General features: G+C 43.6%; 1 protein-coding gene across 5 annotated transcripts in view; it reads left to right on the top strand.

The window, feature by feature from the left end:
- Window positions 1-323: 323 nt before the first annotated feature.
- Ltbp1 (latent transforming growth factor beta binding protein 1) overlaps window positions 324-23,523 on the top strand; it is a 405,267-nt gene continuing 382,067 nt past the window's right edge. For 2 of the 5 annotated variants that reach the window (XM_063230019.1, XM_063230015.1), the window contains exons 1-2: window positions 324-981; window positions 1,922-1,992. In XM_063230019.1, coding sequence (XP_063086089.1) covers window positions 533-981; window positions 1,922-1,992 — 520 coding nt within the window. In that variant the 5' untranslated portion in view covers window positions 324-532. The remainder of the gene's footprint in view (window positions 982-1,921; window positions 1,993-23,523) is intronic. The other 3 variants (XM_063230022.1, XM_063230012.1, XM_063230027.1) reach the window with 2 other exon arrangements.

The raw sequence follows: 23,523 nt of genomic DNA, 5'->3' as shown, positions 1-23,523 counted from the left end.
TCGGCCCTCCGTGCTCTCCCGGGGCAGGCGCCAGGGCAGCGGGGACCTCCACCTCTCCGACCCCCAGTCCTCGGCTCCGTGGATGTGGAGGGTGGCGGCGCGTTCTCAGGCTCCTAGCGCGCTTTCCCCAATTAGGATTTACTGCCTGACGTCACGTCTGCCGGAGATTGGCTGTTCAGAGCTGACACTCGCTTCCACGGGACAGAAACTTTTTAAAGGTTTTGCAGCGGGGCAGCCTGCGAGCGTCCCGGGCGGCCGCCGCCCCTCACCTTGCGCTGCCGCGGCCTCGCCCCTCCCCGCGCTCCCCACCCCCTCGCCCGCCCCCTGCTCCGCGCCGCTCTCGGCCGGGGTCCCGGGCCGCTCGGCCTCCCGCAGCAGCACTTCCTCGCTCGCGCCCGGCCCGGCCCGGCCGCCTGCCCGCCTCGCCCGGCTCTCGGCGGTGCTCGTGCTCCGGGAAGCCCAGGCGCGCAGGGAAGCGCGAGCCGCGCGGCCGGGGGCGGGGGCGGGGGCCGGACGCGCGCGGCGGCCCGCGATGATGGCGGGGCCCTGGCTCAGGTGGGGGCTGCTGCTCTGGGCAGCGCTGCTGGCGTCCTGCGCGCACGGCCGGGTGCGCAGGATCACGTACGTGGTGCGCCCGGGCCCCGGCCTGCCGGCGGGCGCCCTGCCCCTCAGCGGGCCCCCGCGCCCGCGGACCTTCAACGTCGCCCTCAACGCCAGGTACAGCCGCGGCTCGGCCGGCGCCCCCTCGGAGCGGACCCGGCGCACCAGCAAGCCGGGCGGCAGCGCGGCCCTGCAGGGGCTTCGGCCGCCGCCGCCGCCGCCTCCGCCGGAGCCCGCGCGTCCCGGGAGCCCCGGCGGCCACCCGGCGCCCGCCCCGTTCGCCAGGCAGGGCAGGCAAGGCGTGCGCTCCAAAGTGCCGCAGGAGACGCAGAGCGGCGCCGCCTCGAGGCTGCAGGTTCACCCGAAGCAGCAGCTGCAGGGGTAAGCGCGCCCCTCCCCGCGGCCCGCCCGTCCGTCCGTCCGTCCGCGCTGCGCGCCGGGACCGGCAGGGCCGCCGGAGACCCGCGGGGGTCGGGGCGCCGAGCGCCGGGGGCGGCGTCCTCCTCCGGCCGGCCGCTCCCGGGGATGCCCGGCGCTTTCCTGAGGTGGAACGCGGAGTGCATTGTTACCCAGCTGCGGGTAAACACAAAAGGCTTCGCTGCCCGGGGCGTAACCTCCCGTGCGCGCACCGAACTACTTCCAGAGGATGGGCGTAAACATGAAGTCACTGCAGTTTAATCCCACAGCATCAATTAAACTTTCCTTTGCAACTCAGTTTTAATCTTGGTTTAGCTAGTGAAGAAATTGTTTCGAGGGCTGGCTGTGAACATCCGGCCCTGGTTCCCTGGCCTAGCACTTACAGCCGCTGGGAAATTGTGGGCTTCAGCTTCCCTGCACCTGCGGGGTCTGCTGTCCCGGGATGGGGCGGTGTCGTAGCCTACATAGAGTTCTGGGTTGTGAAGTTTGTGTAATTGGGCGCTGGTAAGCACCTTCCCTGCACCGCCCTCCTCCCTGTTAATCACAAGTTGGGATGTGGGGAAAACTTATTTTGTTTGTTTATTTTGTTTTTCTTCAGCTGGTGTGACCTCACTTTTTTAGGCACATCTCTCTGAAACTCAGATTTAGTCCAGATAGTGTACTTTAATTTGGGCTTTATATCGACTCTTTGAACCTTGCCGTCTCCTTTTTGCTATGGCTTATGCATCTTTCCCCATAAAGGCTTCTTTCTACACAGACAACTTTGAGTTGGACATCCTGGGTAGCCCTTGGGATTTTCTTGAATAGAGAGGCATGTGGAAGCAGGAGGCTGGGCTTTTAGGAACTTGCAGGAAGCTTGGAGAGCTTCGCCTTTGCAGGACTCAAGAGTCTTGTTTTGTTTTAGGGTCAATATCTGTGGAGGGCAGTGCTGCCATGGCTGGAGTAAGGCCCCTGGCTCCCAGAGATGCACCAAACGTAAGTCGCCCGGTCTGAACTACTGTCCACCTATCAGCTGCAGCTTTTCTTCCCACCCACAAAGGGCTAGGTCAGGACAATGACAGTGTCCGTGCCAGGGGCAGTGTGTTGCACAGAACCAGGCACTGCATTCCAGATTCCCCTATACTCACTTGTGACCCCTGCGAATCAGGAGCTGGGGAAAGAGAATTCTCATTTGTAAATGTGCTCTATGATAGAACCAGTACAAGCTCTTTATTTATTTATTTTTTGGTACCAGGAATCAAACACATGACCATGCCCTTGCCAGACAGGTGCTGTGCTGCTGAGCTGTATCCCAGCCCCTAAGCACTTTAATCATGGTACCAAGGAACGAAAAATGCTGTTTAAGATGGTGCTGAGGAATGGGACATAGGAGTCCTGTTCTAGAAGAAGGCATTAAAGTTTTCTGGAAACTACCACCTGTACCCTCTTACCTTTAAGATCTGTTTTCCAGAATGCTCCTGAGGACTGGGATTTCCAGCCAAGCTTACCTAGTTAATATGCATGCCTAGCAGGGTTTTAGAAAAATGTATGAGTGATGCATATAGGTTTGAGAACAGAAAATGTTTCTCCTCTACATTGTGAAATTAAGGTTAAATTAAAATGTAACTGAAGCTACTCTGAAAAATTTAATGCTAAGTCTAGTGCTGATTAGAAATGGTCTTATATATCCTCCAATGAAGTTAAGCACTTGTAGGTATTTACTGGAGCGAGCTCGAGGTATTACCACGTGGTTGGTATCCTCTAAATTTTCAGCTGTTTGTTAGTATTTAGCATAATAAGTAACATTTAATAATCACCTAATGTGTTTGGATGTTAAGATACTTGTGGGTGAATTAAAAGAATTTCACATACTGTCACTCTAGGGATATTGTCTGGTGGAAAATGCCTCAGTCTGAAGGAAACAGCGGCTTTGGCATCGGGGCTCTCATGTTGTAAAAGGTTCTCAGGTTTTATGAATTGACTGTAATCAAGGAGTAATGACGGATATAAACAGCTTCCTGATTACCAGCTCAAACCACTGGTTCTGGAATACTCAGAGCAGTAGGCCTTTTAGATCAAATCACCATTTTTGAATCACACTTGACAGAAATGTGTCAGCATTTTCCTGAATTTAGGCTTGCTCAGGTCAGGTGGTGTTTCCTCTCCTCAGCCCAGTAACTCCAGCTGCTCAGAACTCTATCCACCATGGTGCGCCTGCAGTACGGGGAGAGCCCATCTGTGACAGCACGGGGTGGGGGAGAGGGGAGATGCTGCGGGGTCAGGGTTAAACACACAGGGCAGGGTTTTATAGGTGAGTGGATGCTCTTCCCTGCTGGCTGGAGAGAGTGCTCTAAGGCTTGGCAAGTGATGTCATTGAGCCCTCTCTGAAAAGAAGCCTGTTCTTTAGTCTTCAGTTATCTGAGGACCTGGGGATCCAGAGATGTTCTGGAGGATCCAAGGCTGACCTAGAAAGAGAACATTGTGAGTGTAAGGATTCATTTCATCGTTTTCTGCTTCTCTAGGCATGGGAGGCAAAGCCTGGGGGTGCCTGGGTTTGCCCCTAGTGGTTCACACAGAGAAGGGCTCCAGAGGATTGTTGGCTATAGGAGGTAGAGCTGTGCAGTTACTGCAGGGCGCAGAGGTTGTGGGTTAGTCTCACAACACCTACAGCAGATGTCTCTGGTTTGAATTTCCTTTCCAGCTCCTTGGATGTACCTTGCAAAGTGCACTGGGGTGTAGGCAATGCAGGGTCACTTTCCTTCTCTGGTTTTAGCATTCAAATGATGAGCCATTCTGACAAATGAATTAAGGCTGTTAAGGCTTGTTTTCTGTGTGTCTGGTAGATGCAGGGAGATAGAGGAGCTGCTATCTTCGGATAGGACCTCTGGGGCTGCTGTTGATGTCCGGCAGCGTGTGTATGGCTGAGCAGTGCAATGCCAGGAAAGATCCCTGGATGCAGATTCCAAAGATAGGTGTTCAAATGCTGGATTGTTCCTTGGCTGTGTGGCCTTGGGGAGTGTGGTCGACCTCTCTGACCTATTTTCCATTCCAGAGATGATTCTGCTAAAAACCTGCCTCCTTTGTGGGATTGTTGAAGGTATCACGGTAGAAAAGAATGGGGTGAAAGCCTTGACAACACCAGAAATTTTCCTAGGTTTACATTGGAGCCAACCAAGTAAATCCTGTCTCATCTTTCTCTGTTACTTGGTTTTCGTATTTTTTTTTTCTTATTTGTATATTTATGTGAGTAACTTTGTGATAGAGTGATTGTGCCTTTTCTAAGATTCATGGGGCTGGAAGTATTTGGGTTTTGACGTCTTTAAAATTTTAGAATATTTGCATGTGCACATACACATGCAAATAAAATGAGATATCTTGAGGACGGAGCCCAAATCCAAGCATGAAGTTCATTTGTTTCCTGTGTTCATTATACACAAAGCCTGAAAGTGATTTTACACAGTATTTTTATTGTGCCAGAGTTCTGCCTGTGATCTTTCACATGAGGTCAGGGGTGTAATTTTCTGCTTGTGGTGTCTTCTTGGCACTCAAACATTGCAGATTTGGGGCTATTTTGGCTTTTGGATTTCCAGATTAGGTACGCTCAATTTGTGTATCTTTAGTTTTTTTTTTTAATTTAACCTTGAATGACTTACTGTAAATGAGCTATAAAAGAGGCTAAATATATGTTTCTTGTTTTTTTTTTAAACATAGGAGCTCGTTGCTTAGGGAGCACCTCTAGTATTTATAACTGAAATGAAAAACATCCCATCACTAGTTTTTGTCACTGTAACTACTTTGGTAAATACTGTCGCAATAATATTTAGGTTGCAGAATAAATAGATATGCGTTGTCCTTCCTTTCTCGTATCCTTGAGATGCAAAGATTAAACAATTGCACTGGATGTGATGTATTACATGTGAGAATATAAAAACCAATGTGAAGTTCCCTTTAAGATAATAGTCATAAGATGCAAATGTAGCTTTCAGTGTGTATAACTCAGGATATTTAATAATAATGATGATAGTTTATAGTAATAGCTATTATTTTAATATGAGGTCTCATCATGTTACCCACACTGGCCTCAGATTCTCTTGTCTCAGCCTCCCAGTAGTTGGAATTTCAATTGTGTTTAGCCACTCCAAGCTTTAGTGATTGTTATACTAATTCTGTGTATGTGTGTTTGAGACAGGTTTCATGTGTAGTTCAGGCTGGCCTTGAACTTTATAGCCCAGGTTGCTTTGAATATAAAATGATCCTCTTGCTTCAGCCTCCTGAATGCTGGGATTATCGGCATGCCCCAGCACATCCCACTTTAAGAGCTAATTTAAAGGGTTCAGCTGAAGAATTTCAATTTGCATAGGTTGGGTACAATTATTGCAAAAACTATTCATAAGAGGTTGCATATGTTCATGTTGTTCAGTGTTTGACTGGTCCAGTGAAGAAAATAACGTGACCCTTTGAGCCAGTGTGGATTGTTTTGAGCTGATGGAAAGTTAACTTGATGTGCCATGGGCAAATATTTTTGAGGACTGGAGATTTAGTGGACCTTAAATTGCAAATCAGAGATGGGAAGGAAGCAGACTGCAGACCCACACAGGGGCAAAGAATTTCTGTGGGCATCCTCCAAGGTGGTCTCGGGCTCCAGGCATCTGGGCCTCAGGTAGAGATGCTCAGCTGCCTATCAGTGTTCCTTTTCAGGCACCCTTTGTGTGTGGATCTCTGAGGTGGACATCATAGCACAGGATATGGCTTTCTAATTATTAATGTTGCCAAGCTGTTGATGGCAACACCCATTTGGGCAAAAGAGGTGGCACCATTTTCCTTTCCAGAACAGTAGCATGTGTCGCTCGGAGGGTTTTGTGGCTTAGGGACTATCTTCTGAGTGGGGCATTACCCCCACTGTTAGCATTTTTGCCTCTCCCCTTTCTCCCTCTGTCCCAAGTGACCTCACTCTTCCCCAGTGGTTTTTTCCAATCTCTTTGTCCCCCTTTCGCGGTGAGTGTGGTCCAGAGAGAGACAGTCCAGTGGGCTCAGCTCTGAGAGGAGACTGGACTTGGGGGCAGAAAACAAAAGAACCAAAGAGAGGACAGTGAAACTAGGTGGACAGGGGCGGCCGAGGGAAGCTGAGAGCTGGTGGACAGGACACCCCCGCGAGCGCCTGGCATGCTGCAGACCCTCTGTAAATGCATGCATGGTTCTTTCATTTATTTAACGGATATCTGTTTAGCTTTTACCATGTGCCAGGTTCTATGAATAGGGGAGAAGCACAGCCAGCTGTAGGGAGCGCGGGCTCTGTTTTTACTCACGTAACTCATGGCACATCAAATGACTTGTTCTCTCCTTAGCAGGGAACAGAAAATCGATATTCCATTGCTTTTCCACTGGCACTCAGCCCACACTGCTTTGGAAAAAAAAAAAAAAAACAAAAACAAAAGCTAACCCTGGAAATGTTCCTGAAACTACGCGGAGGAGACCTGGTCATATGCACTCTGGATGCTGGAGATGCTGCCACGGGGAGCACTAGCTGGGGGGCTGCGGCATGGCTGGGGTCCGAGTGACCGAGAGGACGCTCTCAGGCCGTCTCCTGGCCCTTTTGGCTCAGTGTCCTGTTAGCCAGGCTTGGCGGGGAGGCCCAGGGTGATTACACATTCTTCGTGGGCCTGCAATGGCCATTGACAGCTGCTTTGCCAATAGATCTGTGGTGAGGTTTACCATGGCAGCTGCCGGGAGGGCCGCTCCAGGCTGGCCCAGCGCTGGGATCAGCAGTAGGGGGGTCAGCTGGAAAATCTTGTCATGTAGCACAGACAGCCCGGCAAAGGGAACGGGACCCAGAGGTCAAGTTCACAGTGGTCAAATATGTGTTCTCAACGCTAGTTAAAACAAACATTTAGGAACCATAAATTCTGTGTTGCGATAATACTTAAACCTTCATCGTGCAGCCCTCCTCCAGCCAGGGCTGGCCTGCACATACCACCTCCCAGCCTGCTCAGTTTTTTTCAAGGTTTTGCTGCCTCCAGAAGCCCGGGCCCTTTGGAAGCCTGACTTGGTGGAAGGACCTTTGGCTACCACCAGGTTTTGCTGTTTCTGGTCCGTTTTGTTGTTGTTTTGGTTATTCCAAACATATTCAACCGTGTTTGGGAATTTGAATTAAATTTTCCTAAAATCTAGATTTTGCTTGCAAGTACTTCCTAGCAAGAGTGGGGTGACTGAGAGTGAGGGCTGAGTCACCCCTCTTAGCCCTGACCCAACACAGGAAAGAGCTGCTGGTGGGGAAATGGGTGTGCATGGAGGGTCCAGAGCCCCAGGGAGCAGTTTCTGTATCTTCATGCCCAGGGTGGGTAATGGAGGCAGGAATGATCCTCTGCTTAGGCCCCACACGGGTCTCAGCTCTTGCTGCCGCCTTGGGCTGTTCTTGTCTCAAGGTCTTGGTCTTAACTTTCCTGATAGTCTTAGCTTTGCTCGACTGACTTCACTGCATAAGTTCGTGTCGAGATTTTCCAAGCTGTGTTAGTATGCTGGGGTGGAGTAATATCATAAAAAAGGATCACAAGCAAGATGCCTTGGAACAACGGAAATGTATTGTCTCACAGTGCTGGAGGCCAGAGCCCCAATCCAAGTGTTGACAGAGTTGGCTCCTCCTGAGGGTCATGGGGGACAGATCTTCAGGCCTCTGTCGTTACTTCGTAGAAGGCCACCTCCTCCCTGTGTCTCTTCACATCGCTTCCACTCTGTGCTCATCGTGTCCACGTTCCCTCTTTTTATAAGGATGCTGCTCCTGCCGAATTAAGGCCTATCCTGATGAGCTCGCTTTGACTTGATTTTCTCTCTAAAGACCCCCTCTTCTGAAAGGTCGCGTGCTGAGGTCGTGGAGGAGCCCATAAAGCAAACACATGGGTGCTGTGCATGCCGGCTGCTGGAGTACGCAGAGGAGGCCTAGCCCAGGGGCTCTTGGGAGTTAATTCCCTGTCAGTGACCTGAGCCTGGGACTTGATGCGTGCCTTTGCCACACAGGCTGCCACTGTGCCTTTGGCTTGGCTTCTCCCCTGCCTCGGGAGCTCTGGCTGCCTTGGTGAACGTTAGGAGAGATGGCGACTTGGGCATTGGTGGATTCGCTTATGTCTCTGGACATATTTATCTAGCCTGATCTCTGGATCCTTAGAGGTATGTTTCTAGCAGAATCTCAGGAAGAGCTTGTTAAAGTGCTTTATTGAATCAGTATCTCCGGAGGACCCTAATGAATACCCCAGTTACACTGATGGAAGTGGCCTATATTTGAGACACTGATCCAGAAGGATTCTAGTCCTGGGCAATATTTATGATACTCTGTGTGGGAAATTAAAGGCCAATGTCAAGCCATAAAGAAAATCCTAAGAGGGGAGCCCAGTAAACAGTAGATTAGTTCAGTATTGAATAATACAGTCAAAGACTGTTGTATATGTTTTTTTAAAATCATGCTTTTCTTTATTCAATCACATATTTGGGGTGTGTGTGTGTGTATATATATATATATATATATATATATATATATGTAATTTTTAAGCGGCTAAAACCAAGGAAAATAAAACCAGTGTCAATGACTTCAAAATAAAACGAAATCAACAGTGGTTACCATAATGCCTCTTGTTGTCTTTAAAATAGTTGTAGATACCTTCAGACATAATAAAAATCAGAACAGAACAGAATAGAACCAATAAAAACAAAACAATGAATGCAATAAAGGACTTCAAGATAATAGTAAATCCAAAATGGCTACCATAATATATCTTGTTATCTTCAAAATAGCTGCTCGTGCCATCAGATGCAACAAAATCAAATAAAACAAAACTCCACCAGTGAAACAATGAAAATGATATAGGCCTTCAAAACCATAGGAAGTCAACAATGGCTGCCAGCCTCAGAAGGAGATCCACTCTAGATGCCACACTGCATACCACGATCCTCTGAATAGATGATCAGACCACCGGCCCTTGACCTGCAAGGTCAGTGAAGCACCAAGCACCACAAGCATCCAATCGCATTTCCTCTCCATAGCTATCATCGCAGCCTGTGTTTCTCCAGATCAGCCAGTTGCTTACGAGGGTGTGAGGGTAGACGGGATTGGCTCTTGTTTGCCAGCCCATGTGCCTGAAGGGCCTGGTGTCTGGCTGTCACCCTGCTGGCAGTGGCCCGTGTGTGGCACTGGTTCTCAGGGAAGCCTTGCTTCCTGATGAATCCTTGTTCTGTCCCCCTGCAGTCTGCAAATGGCACTGACTCACAGGGAAAGGCTTGGGTCTGGCTGTCCCCCCACCACCGGCGGCCCAGACATGGCACTGGTTCACAGGGAGGGCCTCTGTATATTTTTCTAAGAGTGTTAAATTTGTAAAATTTTTAATGATGCGTGGATGATTAAGTAGTTTGTTTCAGAGGTTTAAGCACTTCGTAACACTTGGGCGTTCTTCCCATCAGACATTTACCTAAACAAAATTTGAAATAATGCAAAAACATAGAAAATAATATGTCTAACAGCTACTCATTGGGATTATGTTTTTTAAATAGCTCCCTTAATCGGGGATATAGCTCAGCGGCATAAGTACCTGCCTAGCAAGTGCAAGGTCATGAGTTAGATCCTGGTACCAAAAAAAAAAAAGCTCCTCTATGTGATAACTAAGTACAATGATTTAAATGATTTACAGATGAGTGAAAAAGGATAGTTTTTTTTGCTGTAAAGGTATGTTTTATTAATCATGGTTCCTGCCTTTTTTTGCAAAGAAAATAGTATATAGTTTGCTACAAATTGGTTGCTTTGGTGCTTATGGAATGAGACATCGTATTAATTTCCCCTACTTATTAAGAATTGAACATTTCATGTAGCTATAATTAATTGTATACTGAGACTCTTTATGTATTTTTTTTTTGGAGACAGGGTTTCACTTTGTAGCTCAGGCTGCCCTTAAATTTCTTCTTGCCTCAGCCTCCCAAGGGATGGGATTGTAGGTGTTTCCCACCACATTTGGCCACATGTTGTCATTTAGATACCATACTATTTAGTTGTGAGAAGGAAATGCTACCCTAGCACCAAACTTACCTGCCTTTGTTACCTTCTGCTGCTTCCTCCCCTTACTTTGTTCCAGTTTGGTCTAAACCAGGATGACCCAGTGCAGTCAGTCTTTGGAGTTAGATTACAAGGTTCCTTTTTTTGGAGACATGGTCTCATTGTGTAATTCAGACTGGTCTTGAACACACGATGTAGCCCAGGCTGGCCTGGAACCCAAGGTGTTCCTCCTGCCACAGCTTCCAAGGTGCTGGGATTACAAACATGCACCACCACTCCCAGCTACAAGGCTTCTGTCCTGACCCTAACATATTCTCTCTATTTGACTTCAGTGGACTTTGTTGACAAAATAGATTTGGTTACCTGGACCAGCATTCAGAATCCTGTTGACTGCACACGGTAACCCATGACAAGCCCTTGGAGAGCAGGGCCCTGTTAAACTATACTCTGCCCAGCTGACTGTCAGGGCTCCTCAAGGCTTGGAACCACCCCCTCCTGTGTATCTCTGCAGCTCACGCATCCTCAGAGCCCCTGCCGAAAGTCCTGTTCTCCCCAGGCTTCCCAGCTCCTCTGTTTCCTTTCAGCCCTCTGGGTTCTGAGAACGGCTGGCCAGGCAGAAGAGGCATCTCTCCTCAGTGCTGAGCTCCTGGGTTTTGTCTAAAGTGCCTGGATCCCTTGCGTAGCCATAGCGTGAATGCTGGTTGAGCTGAATCGAGTTGAACTGAGCTAGCGTCTCTGGTTCTGGAGTGTTGTAAGTGCTGACCTCCGAATACTATATAAAGAATTCTGCTTTTGTCTGTTGACTCTCACCTTCGACAGTAATTTCCATGTTTTTGTAGTCCACATTTTCTTTGTGTGCCCATTCTGGTCCCCTCTGGCCCACACTGCTTTCAGGGGTGTCCACCTTGTCCTGTTGTTCCTTTTGCCTTCTCTCTGTGAGGCTGGCCTGGCATGGCCCAAACTCTAAGACGACTTTTCCTTTCTTCCTGCCAATTTTAGAGTCTTTCTGCTCAACATCATCTGATAGAGATTTGGGACTAAGTAAAATGAATGTTGTATGATTTTCCCTGTAATTTTAGATCCCCAAGTACTACTTTTGGCCAGCAACACTATTCCCTGTGGCTTTTTCGCTCCACCACTGTTGAGTAATATTGTTGGCATGCACGTAAGTAAACAGTTTGTGAAATGTTGTGTTTTGTAAATTAGAAGATGGACAGGCTGGGTTTTTAATACATGCTCTTGGTTCTACTGGGACAGAGAAAAGATAAGCTTGGTCAGTGGATGGGAAGGTGGAGTGGAGGGGGAGGTACTGCTGTCCCGAGCTGATGGGGGTGAACTACTGAACTGATCATGATTTATAAGGGCAAGCTGTGGCTGGAGGGAACCATCAGAGGGACTTTGGTGATGAGTTAAGGAGGAATCCTTGTGGAGGAGATAGAATGCAGCCCCCAGAGAATAGTCACCAGAGGAAAATATAACTTGCAAAGTAGGGAAAATGGAACAGTAAATGTCATTTGTCTCTCTAGACTTAGAAATATTTAATTTCTTACAAGATTACCAAACTTTCCAACTTGACTTTCAATCCTACATGAACGTCATTTTATTACTGTTTTTAATTAAAAGGTAAAGGTTATATATATACTTACCGCTTTAGCACCGCATCAAGTGGGTAGTTAAAAGTTGTTATCTTTAAATTTTTTGGAAAACTACAAAGATCAGCCATGATGTCACTTCCCCTTGATAAATCATTTGCTGCGCTGACTCAGTAGTGAGGGAGCTGCCGACTCTTCATCACTGTGAACTTGAGCAGAGCAATGAACTCCACATCTTGCCCTCATTCCAGTGGGGAGAATGCCATCCACTGCCCGGCCCCAGTGGAGTCATGGTTGTACCTATCGGGCACACAGATCTCTTTCTCTCCTCATACTTTCTGTATTGTGTCACGGTCGTCTGTGTATTCCTTTGGCTTCTCAGCTGCAGTGTGAGCTCAGTGAGGCTCAAGCTCCTACCACAGCCGTCTTTTATCTTTGGTCCCTTTTTATCCTTGTTCCTAAAGGACGGAGCAAATGAGTGAGGGGACGGATGCATTTGTTGCACGTTGCTGAGCTGCTGGGTACTAGGCGCTTGGGCAACCAGGATGTTAAATGTTGCGGAGAGAATAAAACAGGGTGAGGCCCAGGAGATGGGGTATCCTAGAGGCACCAGGGAAAGCCTCTGTCTGGAAGTAACTCGCAACTCCTCCTGAAAAAGGAGCATTTTAGGCCAGGAGAACAGTTAGGACGAAGGCCAGGCAGGGGGTAGGAATAGACCTGGCCCATGGCAGGCTGCAGGCAGTGCAGGGTATCGGTGAGGGCTGTAAGGGAATCAAAATAGGCAATAAGATAATGTAGGAAAAACTGTTGCATCTCAAAAAAAGTAAAAGGAATGAGAATCCTCACATGATACCAAATAGGAGCCAAATCTTTTAAAAACTAATGATTAAAAGAACTCTCATTTTGATGATCACAGAAAATTCACAGAGAGCAAAATAGGATGGGTAAAATTATATATTTTGGGATATATTTGAATATTGTTGTGAAGTTTATTCATGCCCCCAATATATAATTTACAGGATAGACATTGGCTTTGCCTCCCATTTTCTGAGGGAGATCAAATAAAATGAGATCCATGAAAATGTTTCACAAAACATTGAATCACAGAAACATGCAATTGTATTACTAATAAGGTATTAATTACTAATAAGGTTTTAGTGATTTTTGCACATTGTCGTGGATTTCTTGTCTTGAAATTAACATGTGCCCATTTTCAGTGGATTTTTGATGATTACATAGCTCATGTGTATTCCCCTACTCTGGAGATTTGCTTTATTCTGCTAAAAGGGTGCAGGAAAAGATAGGCGCCTTTCTGAGAAAGGCTTGTTTCTTGCTTTCTTTTTTGTGGCAGTGAAAAGGTTCAGTTAATCCAAAATTTCTTAGTAACTGGAGATGAAATAATGCAGACGATAAGTAAATTACCGGCAGGGACTGTGTTTTGATTTCCTTTTTTATGCATGAGGACGTTGGCTACCCAGCTGTTCTGTATATATATAAGCACTGCAAGTCATGTTTGAGTGGAAGGCCAGCTGAAATTCATTTAAATCAGTGCATACTGAGCTTATGTCCTTCAGCAGTTCTCTTTGTTACAAGCAAATGTAGGTACGTTACAGCAAACTTCCCGGTACAGCAGTTTGAAGTGCTCAGTTTTGAGCATTAGGAGTTCTTTCAGTGTGGAAATTTCTTCCTTTTTTCCTACAGTGCAGACTGCTTGACTGCACTTCAGACCTTTCAGCCTTGTGATTCTCCGAGGGTGGACCCTGGGCCAGGGACAGCAGCTTTCCTGGGGGCTTGTTAGAGATGCAAATTCCTGGGGCCAGGAAGCGTAGCTCTGTGTAGCTCAGGGGTAGAGCCGGTATCAGCATGTGCAAGGTCCTGTGTTCCATCCCCAGCATACCCAAAGCCCCTCCCCACTTTCAAAAGAGAGAAAAAATGCAAATTCTGTAACCCTGCCCCTGGGGTGCTAGTGGCCTTCTAGGAGGGCCTGGCACAGTGCTGGCTCTTCGGTCACTGTCTAGCTGGACTTTCTCCTTTTCCACGTTCCCTGTTCCTTCCATGATCACTTGTTGTGATGGGACAAGGAACTTGGCTTCTTTGGGGTACAGGCCTTGGGACTAAAGGCTTATTTCTGCTAAAGATGAATGTGTATGGTACAAGGCCCAGTGGGCTGCATGAGATTTCCTAGTCTCCGATAGGAACCTTGGAGCTGAGCAGGTGTAGCCACACACTTTTACCCTGTAAAATATGTTCAGTGGAGTATGTCACATCCAGCCAGTGTACCTGTAAATACATTTTATGCCTTTACTTCTTCCTGGTTCATATCTTCTAGTTTGGAAGATGCTTAAAGCACACTTGCTAATACTCTTTAAAGCTGTATTTATCAAACTGTGGGCCCCAAGTGTCCCCAGTAGGATGGGTACCAAATGCAGGTTGTGGGGCCCTGTCACAGATCCACCAGATTGCAGCCTCCGGGGTAGATTTCATGGCCTTGTCTTTACAAGCTCCCAGCTGACTGACCCCTGCTGGGTTTAAAGCCTGGAGTAAAAGATGTCAAAGGCAAGGAATGAGGAGACAGATATTATGAAATTCATAAAACAAAGGAGAGATTGTCACACTTTATTTTAAGGCAGGTGCCATTACTTGTTTCTAAGTGACTGAAAGGAGAAATGAAGAGCAAGCTCTTGCCCAGAGCATGCCCTCAACATTGGCAGGGACCGAGCTTCCTTATGTCAAGATCAGACAGTTCAGACCGAGAGGGGTGAGGCGGTGCTTCCCGACTGTTCCTTGGGGTTATGCTAGCTCAGTCCTGGAAGTCACTGGAGGAATGCATCAGATGTTTGAAAGAGGCCCAGTTAAGAATTGCAGCAATGACAAATACTTTTATTAAATGTGTGTTTCAGAAAGGGATTGCCTATCCTAAGGCTAGGGCCCCTTGTATTAAGAGCTGAAGAAGGCCTAGGTTTGCTTCTGCTGTGAAATAGAGACTCTTCCTCACTATGTATCACTTTCTCCTGTCTGCAAAATAAATGCCCAGATGTATTTGCCTGTATGTTGGAGAAAAGTTAGGACTTTTTTTTTTTTTTGGTATTAGAGATCAAACTCGACCTCACACTTGCCAGGTGGTGCTATGTCACTGAGCTATATCCACAGCCTAAAGTTATGGCTTTTTAAAAATGTCCTTTTCTAAATAGGTATTTTGGAAGAAAGCTTATATAAGTCAGTTACTGTAATAAAAGTAATACTTCACTAAAAGTATTTTATCTAGTTTCTAGAGCTGGTAGCAAGCATATACCTGTTTCTAAACACATGCATATTACTTTTGATAAGGCATTCAGGTGTTTAAATATCATGTTAAGGCCAAATTCTGGAAAATAGTGCTAAAATTTTGAAAACCCAAATGTGAAGAATTACTTAAAATATAGGTTAAAATTCTTTAATTTTCAGTGTGGAAAAACAGTGGAATGATAAGACAAAATTATGACTCACAGAAGTATGCATTTGGCAGAAGTGGGTACCTGAAATTTTATTTTTCATCTTTTACTTTAAAATATACTTATTTTTGAGAGCAATTTTAAGTTCAGAGTAAAATTAGCAAAAAGTAGAGCTCTCATAGATTCTCTGCCCCTACACACACAGTCACACCCATCATGAAAATACTGCATCAGAATGGTACATTTGTTACAGTTGATGAACCTATACCGATCCATTAGTGTCACCCATGGCTGGGAGTTTATACTACAGTTCACTCCTGATGGGTTTGGACAAGTGTATGATATGTAACTCCCCATCATGGTATCATACAGGATAATTTCACTGCCCTAGAAAATCATGTTCTGGCTCTTTATCTCTTCTTCCTAGTCCCTGACAGCCATGGATTCTTTCACTGTTTGCATAGCTTTAACTTTTCCAGAATGTTATATAGTTAGGAGCAAACAGTACTGCTATGTAGCCTTTCCAGTTTGATTACTTTCACTTACTGTACATTTGTCCTTCTATATCTTTTCATGCTTCTGTCCAGATACACCACAGTTTCTTTACCCATTCACCTACTGAATGACATCTTAGCTGCTTCTAAGTTTTTTTTTTTTTTTGTCTTTTTCGTTTTTATTGTATCAGGGATCGAACTCACGACTGCCTGCTTGCAAGGCAGGCGCTTATGCCGCTGAGCTAAATCCCCAGCTCCTGCTTCTAAGTTTTGACAAATATAAATCAAGCTACTGCCAGAAGCTTTGTGTGTGATTTTGTGTAGATGTACGTTTTCCACTCATTTAGATAAATAACCAAAGTACATGATTGCTGAATCATACGGTAAGACTATAATTCCTTTTTTAAGAAATTGGCCCTGGCCGGGATTTTAGCTCAGTGGCATAAGCGCCTGCCTGGCAAGTGTGAGGTCGTGAGTTCTATCCTTGGTAGCAATGCCAACAGCAATAAATTAGAGTTTCTGTTGCTCCACATCCTTGCCAGCATCAGATGTGTCTGTGTTTTGGATTTTTGGCCATTCTAATGCATATGTATGCCATTCAGTGCCTATCTCATTGTTTTAATTTGCAATTCTCTAAAGAAATATAATGTTGAACATTTTTTAGAAATGTATTTACCTTCTGTATACTTTGGTAAGATAACTGTTTAGTACTTTTGCTTCTTAAAATTTTTTTTTTTGAGTTGGGTTTTAAAGCTGTTTCTACATTTTAGATAATAGTTCTTTATAAGACATGTGACTTTTTTGCAAATATTTTCTTCTAGTCTGTAGTTTCTCTTTTCATTCTTGACAGTGTCTTTTGTTTAAAATTTTTTTTAAATTTTAGCAAATTCCAGCTTATCAATTCTTTTTTCGTGGTTAATGTCTTTGATGTTTAACTTACAAGGTCATTGGCATATGAAGGTCACCTAGATTTTTCTCCTATGCTATCTTTCTAGGAGTTTATAGTTTTGCATTTGACATTTAGGCATTTTGAATTAATTTTGTGAGGGGTGTAATGTCTGTGTCTAGACTTTTTTTGGCACATAAGATGTCTACTTTAGCATCATCTGTTAAAAAGATGTTGTTTGTTTCATTGTAATGTCTGGAGTCTTGAAGTCAGGTAGCATTACTCATCTGACTTGTTCGTCTGTGTAACTGCTGTGTCACTTTGAGACTTCTGTCTACAGATCAACTTTAGAATCCGTTTGTTAAGGGAGATAGATCTTTTGCAAAAGGGACAGGACTGAAGGTGGAGGCAGGTGGGAGGGACGGGGGCAAGGGGAGGAAAAAGAATGGTATCCTGCAGCCTTGCTGCCATTGCTTACGGGTGCAGGAGCTTTTCTGTTGGTTCTCACATTTTCTATGTAGATAATTATGTCATCTGGAAACGACGTTGTAATTCTTTCTTCTCAGTCTCTATTCTATCCCTTTTATTTCATTGTTTTCTTACATTAGCTAGCACTGCTGAATATTTGAGCTGCATATGTTTTATGAATTTCCTTTATCAAGTTTGGTTTGCTGAGCATTTTTATTACAATGGGTGTTGGATTTGATCAAATACCTTTTCTGTGTCTATTAATGTAATCATGGGATTTTTTTCCCTGGTCTCCTTCCTCTTTGCTTTCCTGATGTGAAAGTTTCCATTAACATACCTTCAGGCGTAGAGATTCTTTCCTCCATCGTGTTCAGTCTGTTAATGAACTTGTCAGTCATTCTTCATTCTGATCTGTAACATTTTTCTTGGTTCTGAGAATTTCTGTCTGCTTATATTGTCCACTTGTTTTTACATGCCATCTCTGCATTGTCTTGAGTTTTTGGCATATTAATCAGAGTTGTTTTAAATGTTTGGTTTGATAGTTGCAGTTTGGTTTGATGTCTGAGTATGGATGTGTGCTTGTTCTGTCTCCCCAAGCTGCTTTTTGCATTTGACTTTGCCCGATAGTTTTTCTCGATAGCCAGGCATTACATACTTGATACTGGTTTCTTTTTTAAATCTTTTTTTTTTTTTTTTTACCGGTACCAGGGATCGAACTCATGACTGCGTGCTTGCAAAGCAGGCTCTTATGCCGCTGAGCTAAATCCCCAGCCTCGATACTGGTTTCTATGGAAGTTTCTACTTTAGTAAATTGTTCTTCCTGTATTTGCCAGCCAGTCTCTTCAGTATCAGGGACAGCATTTTGTTCAGTGGCCTTACTTTTTTATTGGATTTAGGAAGAACTGTTGATTTTTCAAATTTTGTTCAGTTTTTTACTTGTTAGAATGATATGATGACTTCCAGACTTTTTATATACTGGAGATGGGAAGCTGATTTATTTTAGGAATAAAAGTACGAGTTTAATACTTTGAAACATCCTCTGCTAACCCTTTGTTTTTAAGGCCTAAAGTGGATCACAAAACCAGATTATCAAAACAATCATGAATAATTTTCTTCTAAGACACTTGATTTATGGAGGGGGATTTAGGATTATGAAGACACTGCTTTACATTTGTGACACTTAGATTTTGAGGGCACTCAGGGGAGGTCTCCCAGGACCTTGGTTAAGAATCTTATTTACAGAAAGCACTTGCATTTGGGCACGCGGGCCATAGGTTCCCCACCATGGCTTTGTACCCTCAGAGGTCTGATACGTGTCAGGAGGTGGAAGACCAGTGTGTTTCTTGGGCCGGATGAAACTGGAAAGGTGTAATGTTGTTTTTATCTTATTTGCTAGTGATCATCATATTCTACTGATACTGCAAGTGATTTTGGCCGAGTCTGTCTCATTGTTAGGTTCTTTCATTTGTTTGGTGGTGGTAGTGTTGGGGGTCAAACCTGAGGCCCTGCATGCCTGAGGCAAGCCCTCATCTGAGAGGCCCAGCCCCAGTCCCCTTCTTTCTCTTTTGGATCTGAATATATTTCAGGTTCTCTTTCATCTTCCCTTCTGACATTTGTTATCGTTTAGCTTGATAGAAAAAACAAAGCAGAGCCGAAGCAGGTCTTTGAAGGACCTCTTCTCTGTGAACCCTCCTTCCCTGATGGATTTCCTTCCGAACAGGAGAGGAGCCCGTCGGGTATGAGCTCAGCAGCACCTACAGCAGTGAGCTCAAACTGTGGACTTGGGGGGTTCAGGCGAGAAAATGCAAGAGTTCTCTTGTTTTCTCAGCCTCCATTCTGTGGAGGAAAAGAAGAAGGATTGAAGGAAGAGAAGCGCCCCTCCAGGCTCTTTGAAATGTGTTCATCTCTCTCTATGAAAAGCCTAAAAAATTCTTCTCACTATTTCCTTTGCTTTTGATAATAACATGTAAGACACATTTTCAGTGTAAGTGAAAGAAAAATGCTATGTTAATATGGACCATAGTCTTATCGTGTGGTACCTCGGTTCATGGACTTAATTTGTTTTATGATTTTGGGGAAGGTGACTGAGGTTGTGTTTGTTATCTGATATGGAAGTTGCAAAATTTTGCTGAATGCTTTTGTTTGGGAGTCAAATTGTAAACAGAACTGTAAGTGAACTGACATTTTAACTGTATTTTGGATGAGGTGTTTCCATTTTGTCAAGCTAGCATCAGTATAAGTAATATTATTAAAAATGTAGGAAGACGGAATTATTATCTGGAGCAACAGGTGTCTCCCAAGGGTTCTCATCAGCTGTGGCTTGGACCCCGGGGCCCTTGATGTGCCAGGGTAGCTTTGCTAGTGCTTCACATGCCTTATTTCAGGTATGCCCATGGTACGCCCACGATTAACCACGACCATAATATGTTTTATAGAGGAGCAAACTCAGGTGTTAACTTGATGGTGGGGATAACCTCTCACAGCACGATTCAGACCTAGACCTAGCCTGTTTTCATCTCTGCACTCCATGGTCTCACTGGGTCAGGGCAGGGGCCACCATTGATGCTTGCCGTACTGAGACCCCAACTGCCTTGCCTGGAAATATTTCTAATGGGAAACTAAGCTTTCAGTTCTCATTTTGGGATTCCACTTGAGAGAATACCTATTACATATTTTATTCCTTATTTACACCTTTGGTTTTTCACACCAGAGAACCAATGTGGTATTTATACATGTGTATCTAATTTATTTCACTTGAGAGTATGGACTCAGGGTCCTAGAAATGTCTTGAGCATATCCTTCTTTATGGCAGAGTACTACTTCATTGTATTATCCATTCACCAGTTGATGGGCACTTGAGTTGTTTGCAAGATTTGGCTACTACAAACTGTGCTGCTATAAGGATAGGTGTGCATATATCCCAGTGGTATGATGCTTTTATTCTTTTGGGAAGATACCTAGGAGCAGAATGGCTGGGTCAAATGGAACCTCTAGTTCTAACTTTTTCAGAAATCTCCACACTGGTTTCCACAATGGTTGCACTTTCCCCCCATAGACCCTCCAGCATTTGTTATTAGTGATTTCTTGATAACAGCGATTCTTTCCAGGGTGAGGTGGAATCTCAGTGTTATTTTAATTTGCATCTCTCAAATGACCAGTGATGTTGAACGTTTTTCCATGTATTTATTTGCTGTTTGTATCTCATCTGAGGCATGTGTATTTATTTCAGGTGCCCATTTTTGTATCGGGTCTTTGATTTTGGGAAGTCTGATTTTTAAAAAAATTTTTTTGTGTGTTCTTTATATGTTCTTGATAATAATTCTTTGTTTTAGGAATAGCGTTCAAACATTTTTTCCCCACACTGTGGTTTGTCTCTTCATTCTGTTGGTGGTTTCTTTTGCTGTGTGAAAGCTTTTTAATAAGATGAGATCCTATTTGTTGATTCTTTGTGATAGTTTCTGTGTAAGCGGGGTTTTATTCATAATGTCTTTGCCTACACCAGTGTCTTCAAGGGTTTTACCTGTTCTGTCTTCCAGAAGATTTAATGTTTCTGTTTTAATGTTTAGATCTTTTGATCCATTTTTGACTTTAGTTTCATATATAGTGACAGATTTGGGTCCAGTTTTAATATTTGGCATGTGCAAAGCCAGTTTTTCCAACACTATTTATTAAAGAGCCTTTCTTACAGTGAATGTGTTTGGCACGTTTGTAAAGAAATGGTGGCTAAATATGTCTGGAATTGTTTTTACATATTCTAATCTGTTCCATTGATCCTCAGGTCTGCGTTTTTTCTTTCCAGTACCACACTGTCTTTATCATAGTAGCATTATAGTATCATTTAAGGATTGTGATGCTCCCTGTTTGCCTTCATGGATTAGAATTGCTTTTCCTAGTCTAGCTTTTTACTGACTATAAATGAATTTTAGGTTTGTTTTCTCTAATTCTGTGAGATATGCTGTTGGAATTTTGATTGGAATTGCAAAAAATGCATGTAAGTGTTTTGGAAGTGTGATCATTATCACTGTATTGGTCTTCCTTCCCAAGAGCAAAGGATATCTTTCCATTTTCTGGTATCCTCTTCAATCTCCTTTTTCTGAGTACTGTGATTTTCAGTGTAGAGGTGTTTTACTTCCTTTGTTAGATTCAAATAATTCATTTTTCATGCTATTGTGAAAGGTATATTTTCCCCAATTTTTCTCTCTGAGTTTGTTATTTGTGTACAGGAAGGCTATTGATTTTTGAGTGTTGACTTCATATCCAGCTATGCTACTGAATTTGTTTATTAAATCTAACTCTCTTTTAGTGGAGTTTTTGGGGATTTCTTTGTAGAGTATCTTGTCATTTGTGAATAGTAATAATTTAACTTCTTTCTTGTTGTTATTACTTTCTCTTTTTCTGTGTTTATTTTTTATTTTAAAAAGAATAAAATCAAGCCAAAACCAAACCAAACCTAACCAAAGCATAGTAAAGCCAATCAAAACAGACCAGTTTAAATGACACAGGACTTCAAAACAATATAAAATTAACAGCGGTTACCATAATGCCTCTTGTCTTCAAAATAGCTGCAGATACCTTCAGACACAGTAAAAATCAAACAAAATAGGAACAGAATATAACCAATAAAAACAAAACAATGCAGTAAAGGACTTTAAAACAAGATAAAAGTAATTCGAAAATGGCTATCATAAAATATCTTATCTTTGAAATAGCTGCCTATGCCATTGGATATAACAAAATCAAAGAAAACAATAAAACCCAACCCAACAAAACAATGCAAGTGATACAGGACTTCAAAACAAGATAAATAGGGAATTAACAGTGGCTACCACCTTTAGAAGGGGATTCCCCCATAGATGCTACATTGCATATTGTTGTCCTCTGAATAGATGATCAGACTACAAGCTTTAGACCTGCAAAGTCAGTGAAACACTTCACACTCCAAGCATTAAATTGTATTTTACCTCAGTAGCCATCATCACAGTCTCTGTTTCTCTGGATCAGCCACTCACTTACAGTGAGGTGTGGGGATGCAGGTGGTGGCTCTCTCTTGTTTCCCAGCCTGCACACCGGAAGGGGCTGGCATCTGGCTGTCCCCCCAGTGGCTTGTGCATGGTGCTGATTCACAGGGAGGGCTTGCTTCTTGGTGACTTCTTGTTCTCGTCCCCTGCAGTCTCTGTTTCTTTCTCTTTTCATTGCTGTGGCTAAAGTTTCCAGAACTATATTGAGTAAGAGTGGTAGACATCTTGTCTTGAGTTTTGGCTTTTATCAGATTAGGAGAAAGACCATCTATTCCAATTTTCTGTAGGTTTTTTTTTTTTTAATCATGAATGGGTATTGGAATTTGTCAAAACCCTTTTCTGCATTTATTGAGATAATCATATGGTTTTTATCCTTGGCTCTGTTAATATGGTGTATTATACTTCTGATTTACGTGTGTTGAGCCATCCCTGCATCTCTGGAGTGAATTCTATTTGGTCGTGATGTATAATCTTCTTCATAATTTGCTATTTTTGTTTGCTATTATGGTATTGAGGATTTTTGCATCTATGTTCAATAGGGACATTGGCTTGTAGTTCTCTTTCTTAGTTGGGTCTTTTCTTGGTTTTGGTATCGGGGTAATGCTTGCATCCAGGAATGAATTTGGGAGTACTGCTTGCCTTTCATTTTCATTAAAGAGTTTGAGAAGATATTAGATCTTGCCTAAATTTCTTGTGGAATTCAGCAGTGAATCTGTCAGAGTCTGGGTTTTTGTTTGTTGGTAGGTTTTCAGTTTCATCTTCAATTTCATTGACTGATGTTGGTTTATTTAAAGTTCTTGATTCAGCTTTGGTAATTCATATTATCTAGGAATCTATTTCCTCTGCATTTTCTAACTTATTAGAATGCAAGTTCTCAAAGTATGTATAAGTGATCTGGATTTCTGTAGGGTTATTTGTGATTTCATGCTTTTTGTTCCTTCTTGCATGGATTTGAGTATTTTCTTTCCTCTTTTTTGATAAGGTTGGCTAAGGATTTGTCAGTTTAATCTTTCAGGGAACCAGCTCTTTGATTCATTGATGCTTTGTGTTGTTTTTTTAGTCTCCAATGCACTAATTTCTGCTCTGATGTTTATAATTTCCTCCGTCATATGAGTTTCGAGCTTGGCCTGCTGTTCTTTTTCTAGAAGTTTTCTAGAAGTTGAGGTTCAGTATTGTTTATTTGAACTTGCTCTGTTTTCTTTCCTTTTCTTCTTTCTTTCTATGTTGCTTTCTTCCTTTTTTTTTTTTTTTTTTTTTGGGACAAGGTTTCATTATGCAGTTGAGACTGACTTTAAACTCATTTTGTAGTCCAGGCTGGCCTTGAATTTGCAGTAATCCTCCTGCCTCAGCCTCCCCAGTGTTGAAATTACAGGCATGCACCATCATACCTGGCTCTGTTTTCTTGATGTGGGTATTCACTGCTATAAATTTTCCTGTAGGACTGTTTTCACTGAGTCTCATGGTATGTTGTATTGTCATTGTCATTTAATTGTAGAAAGTAATTTCTTTTGTAATGTGGAACCCATTGGTTGTTCAAGAGGGTGTTATTTAATTTCCATGTGTTTATGAAGGTCTTGTGGTTTCTTTTACCATTGATTTCTAGTTTC

The sequence above is a fragment of the Cavia porcellus genome, unplaced genomic scaffold (genome assembly GCF_034190915.1).
Source record: "Cavia porcellus strain 051 isolate PalLab524CR breed Dunkin Hartley unplaced genomic scaffold, mCavPor4.1 scaffold_1, whole genome shotgun sequence".
Classification (NCBI taxonomy): domain Eukaryota; kingdom Metazoa; phylum Chordata; class Mammalia; order Rodentia; family Caviidae; genus Cavia; species Cavia porcellus.
This window is presented reverse-complemented; position numbering and strand designations above follow the sequence as displayed.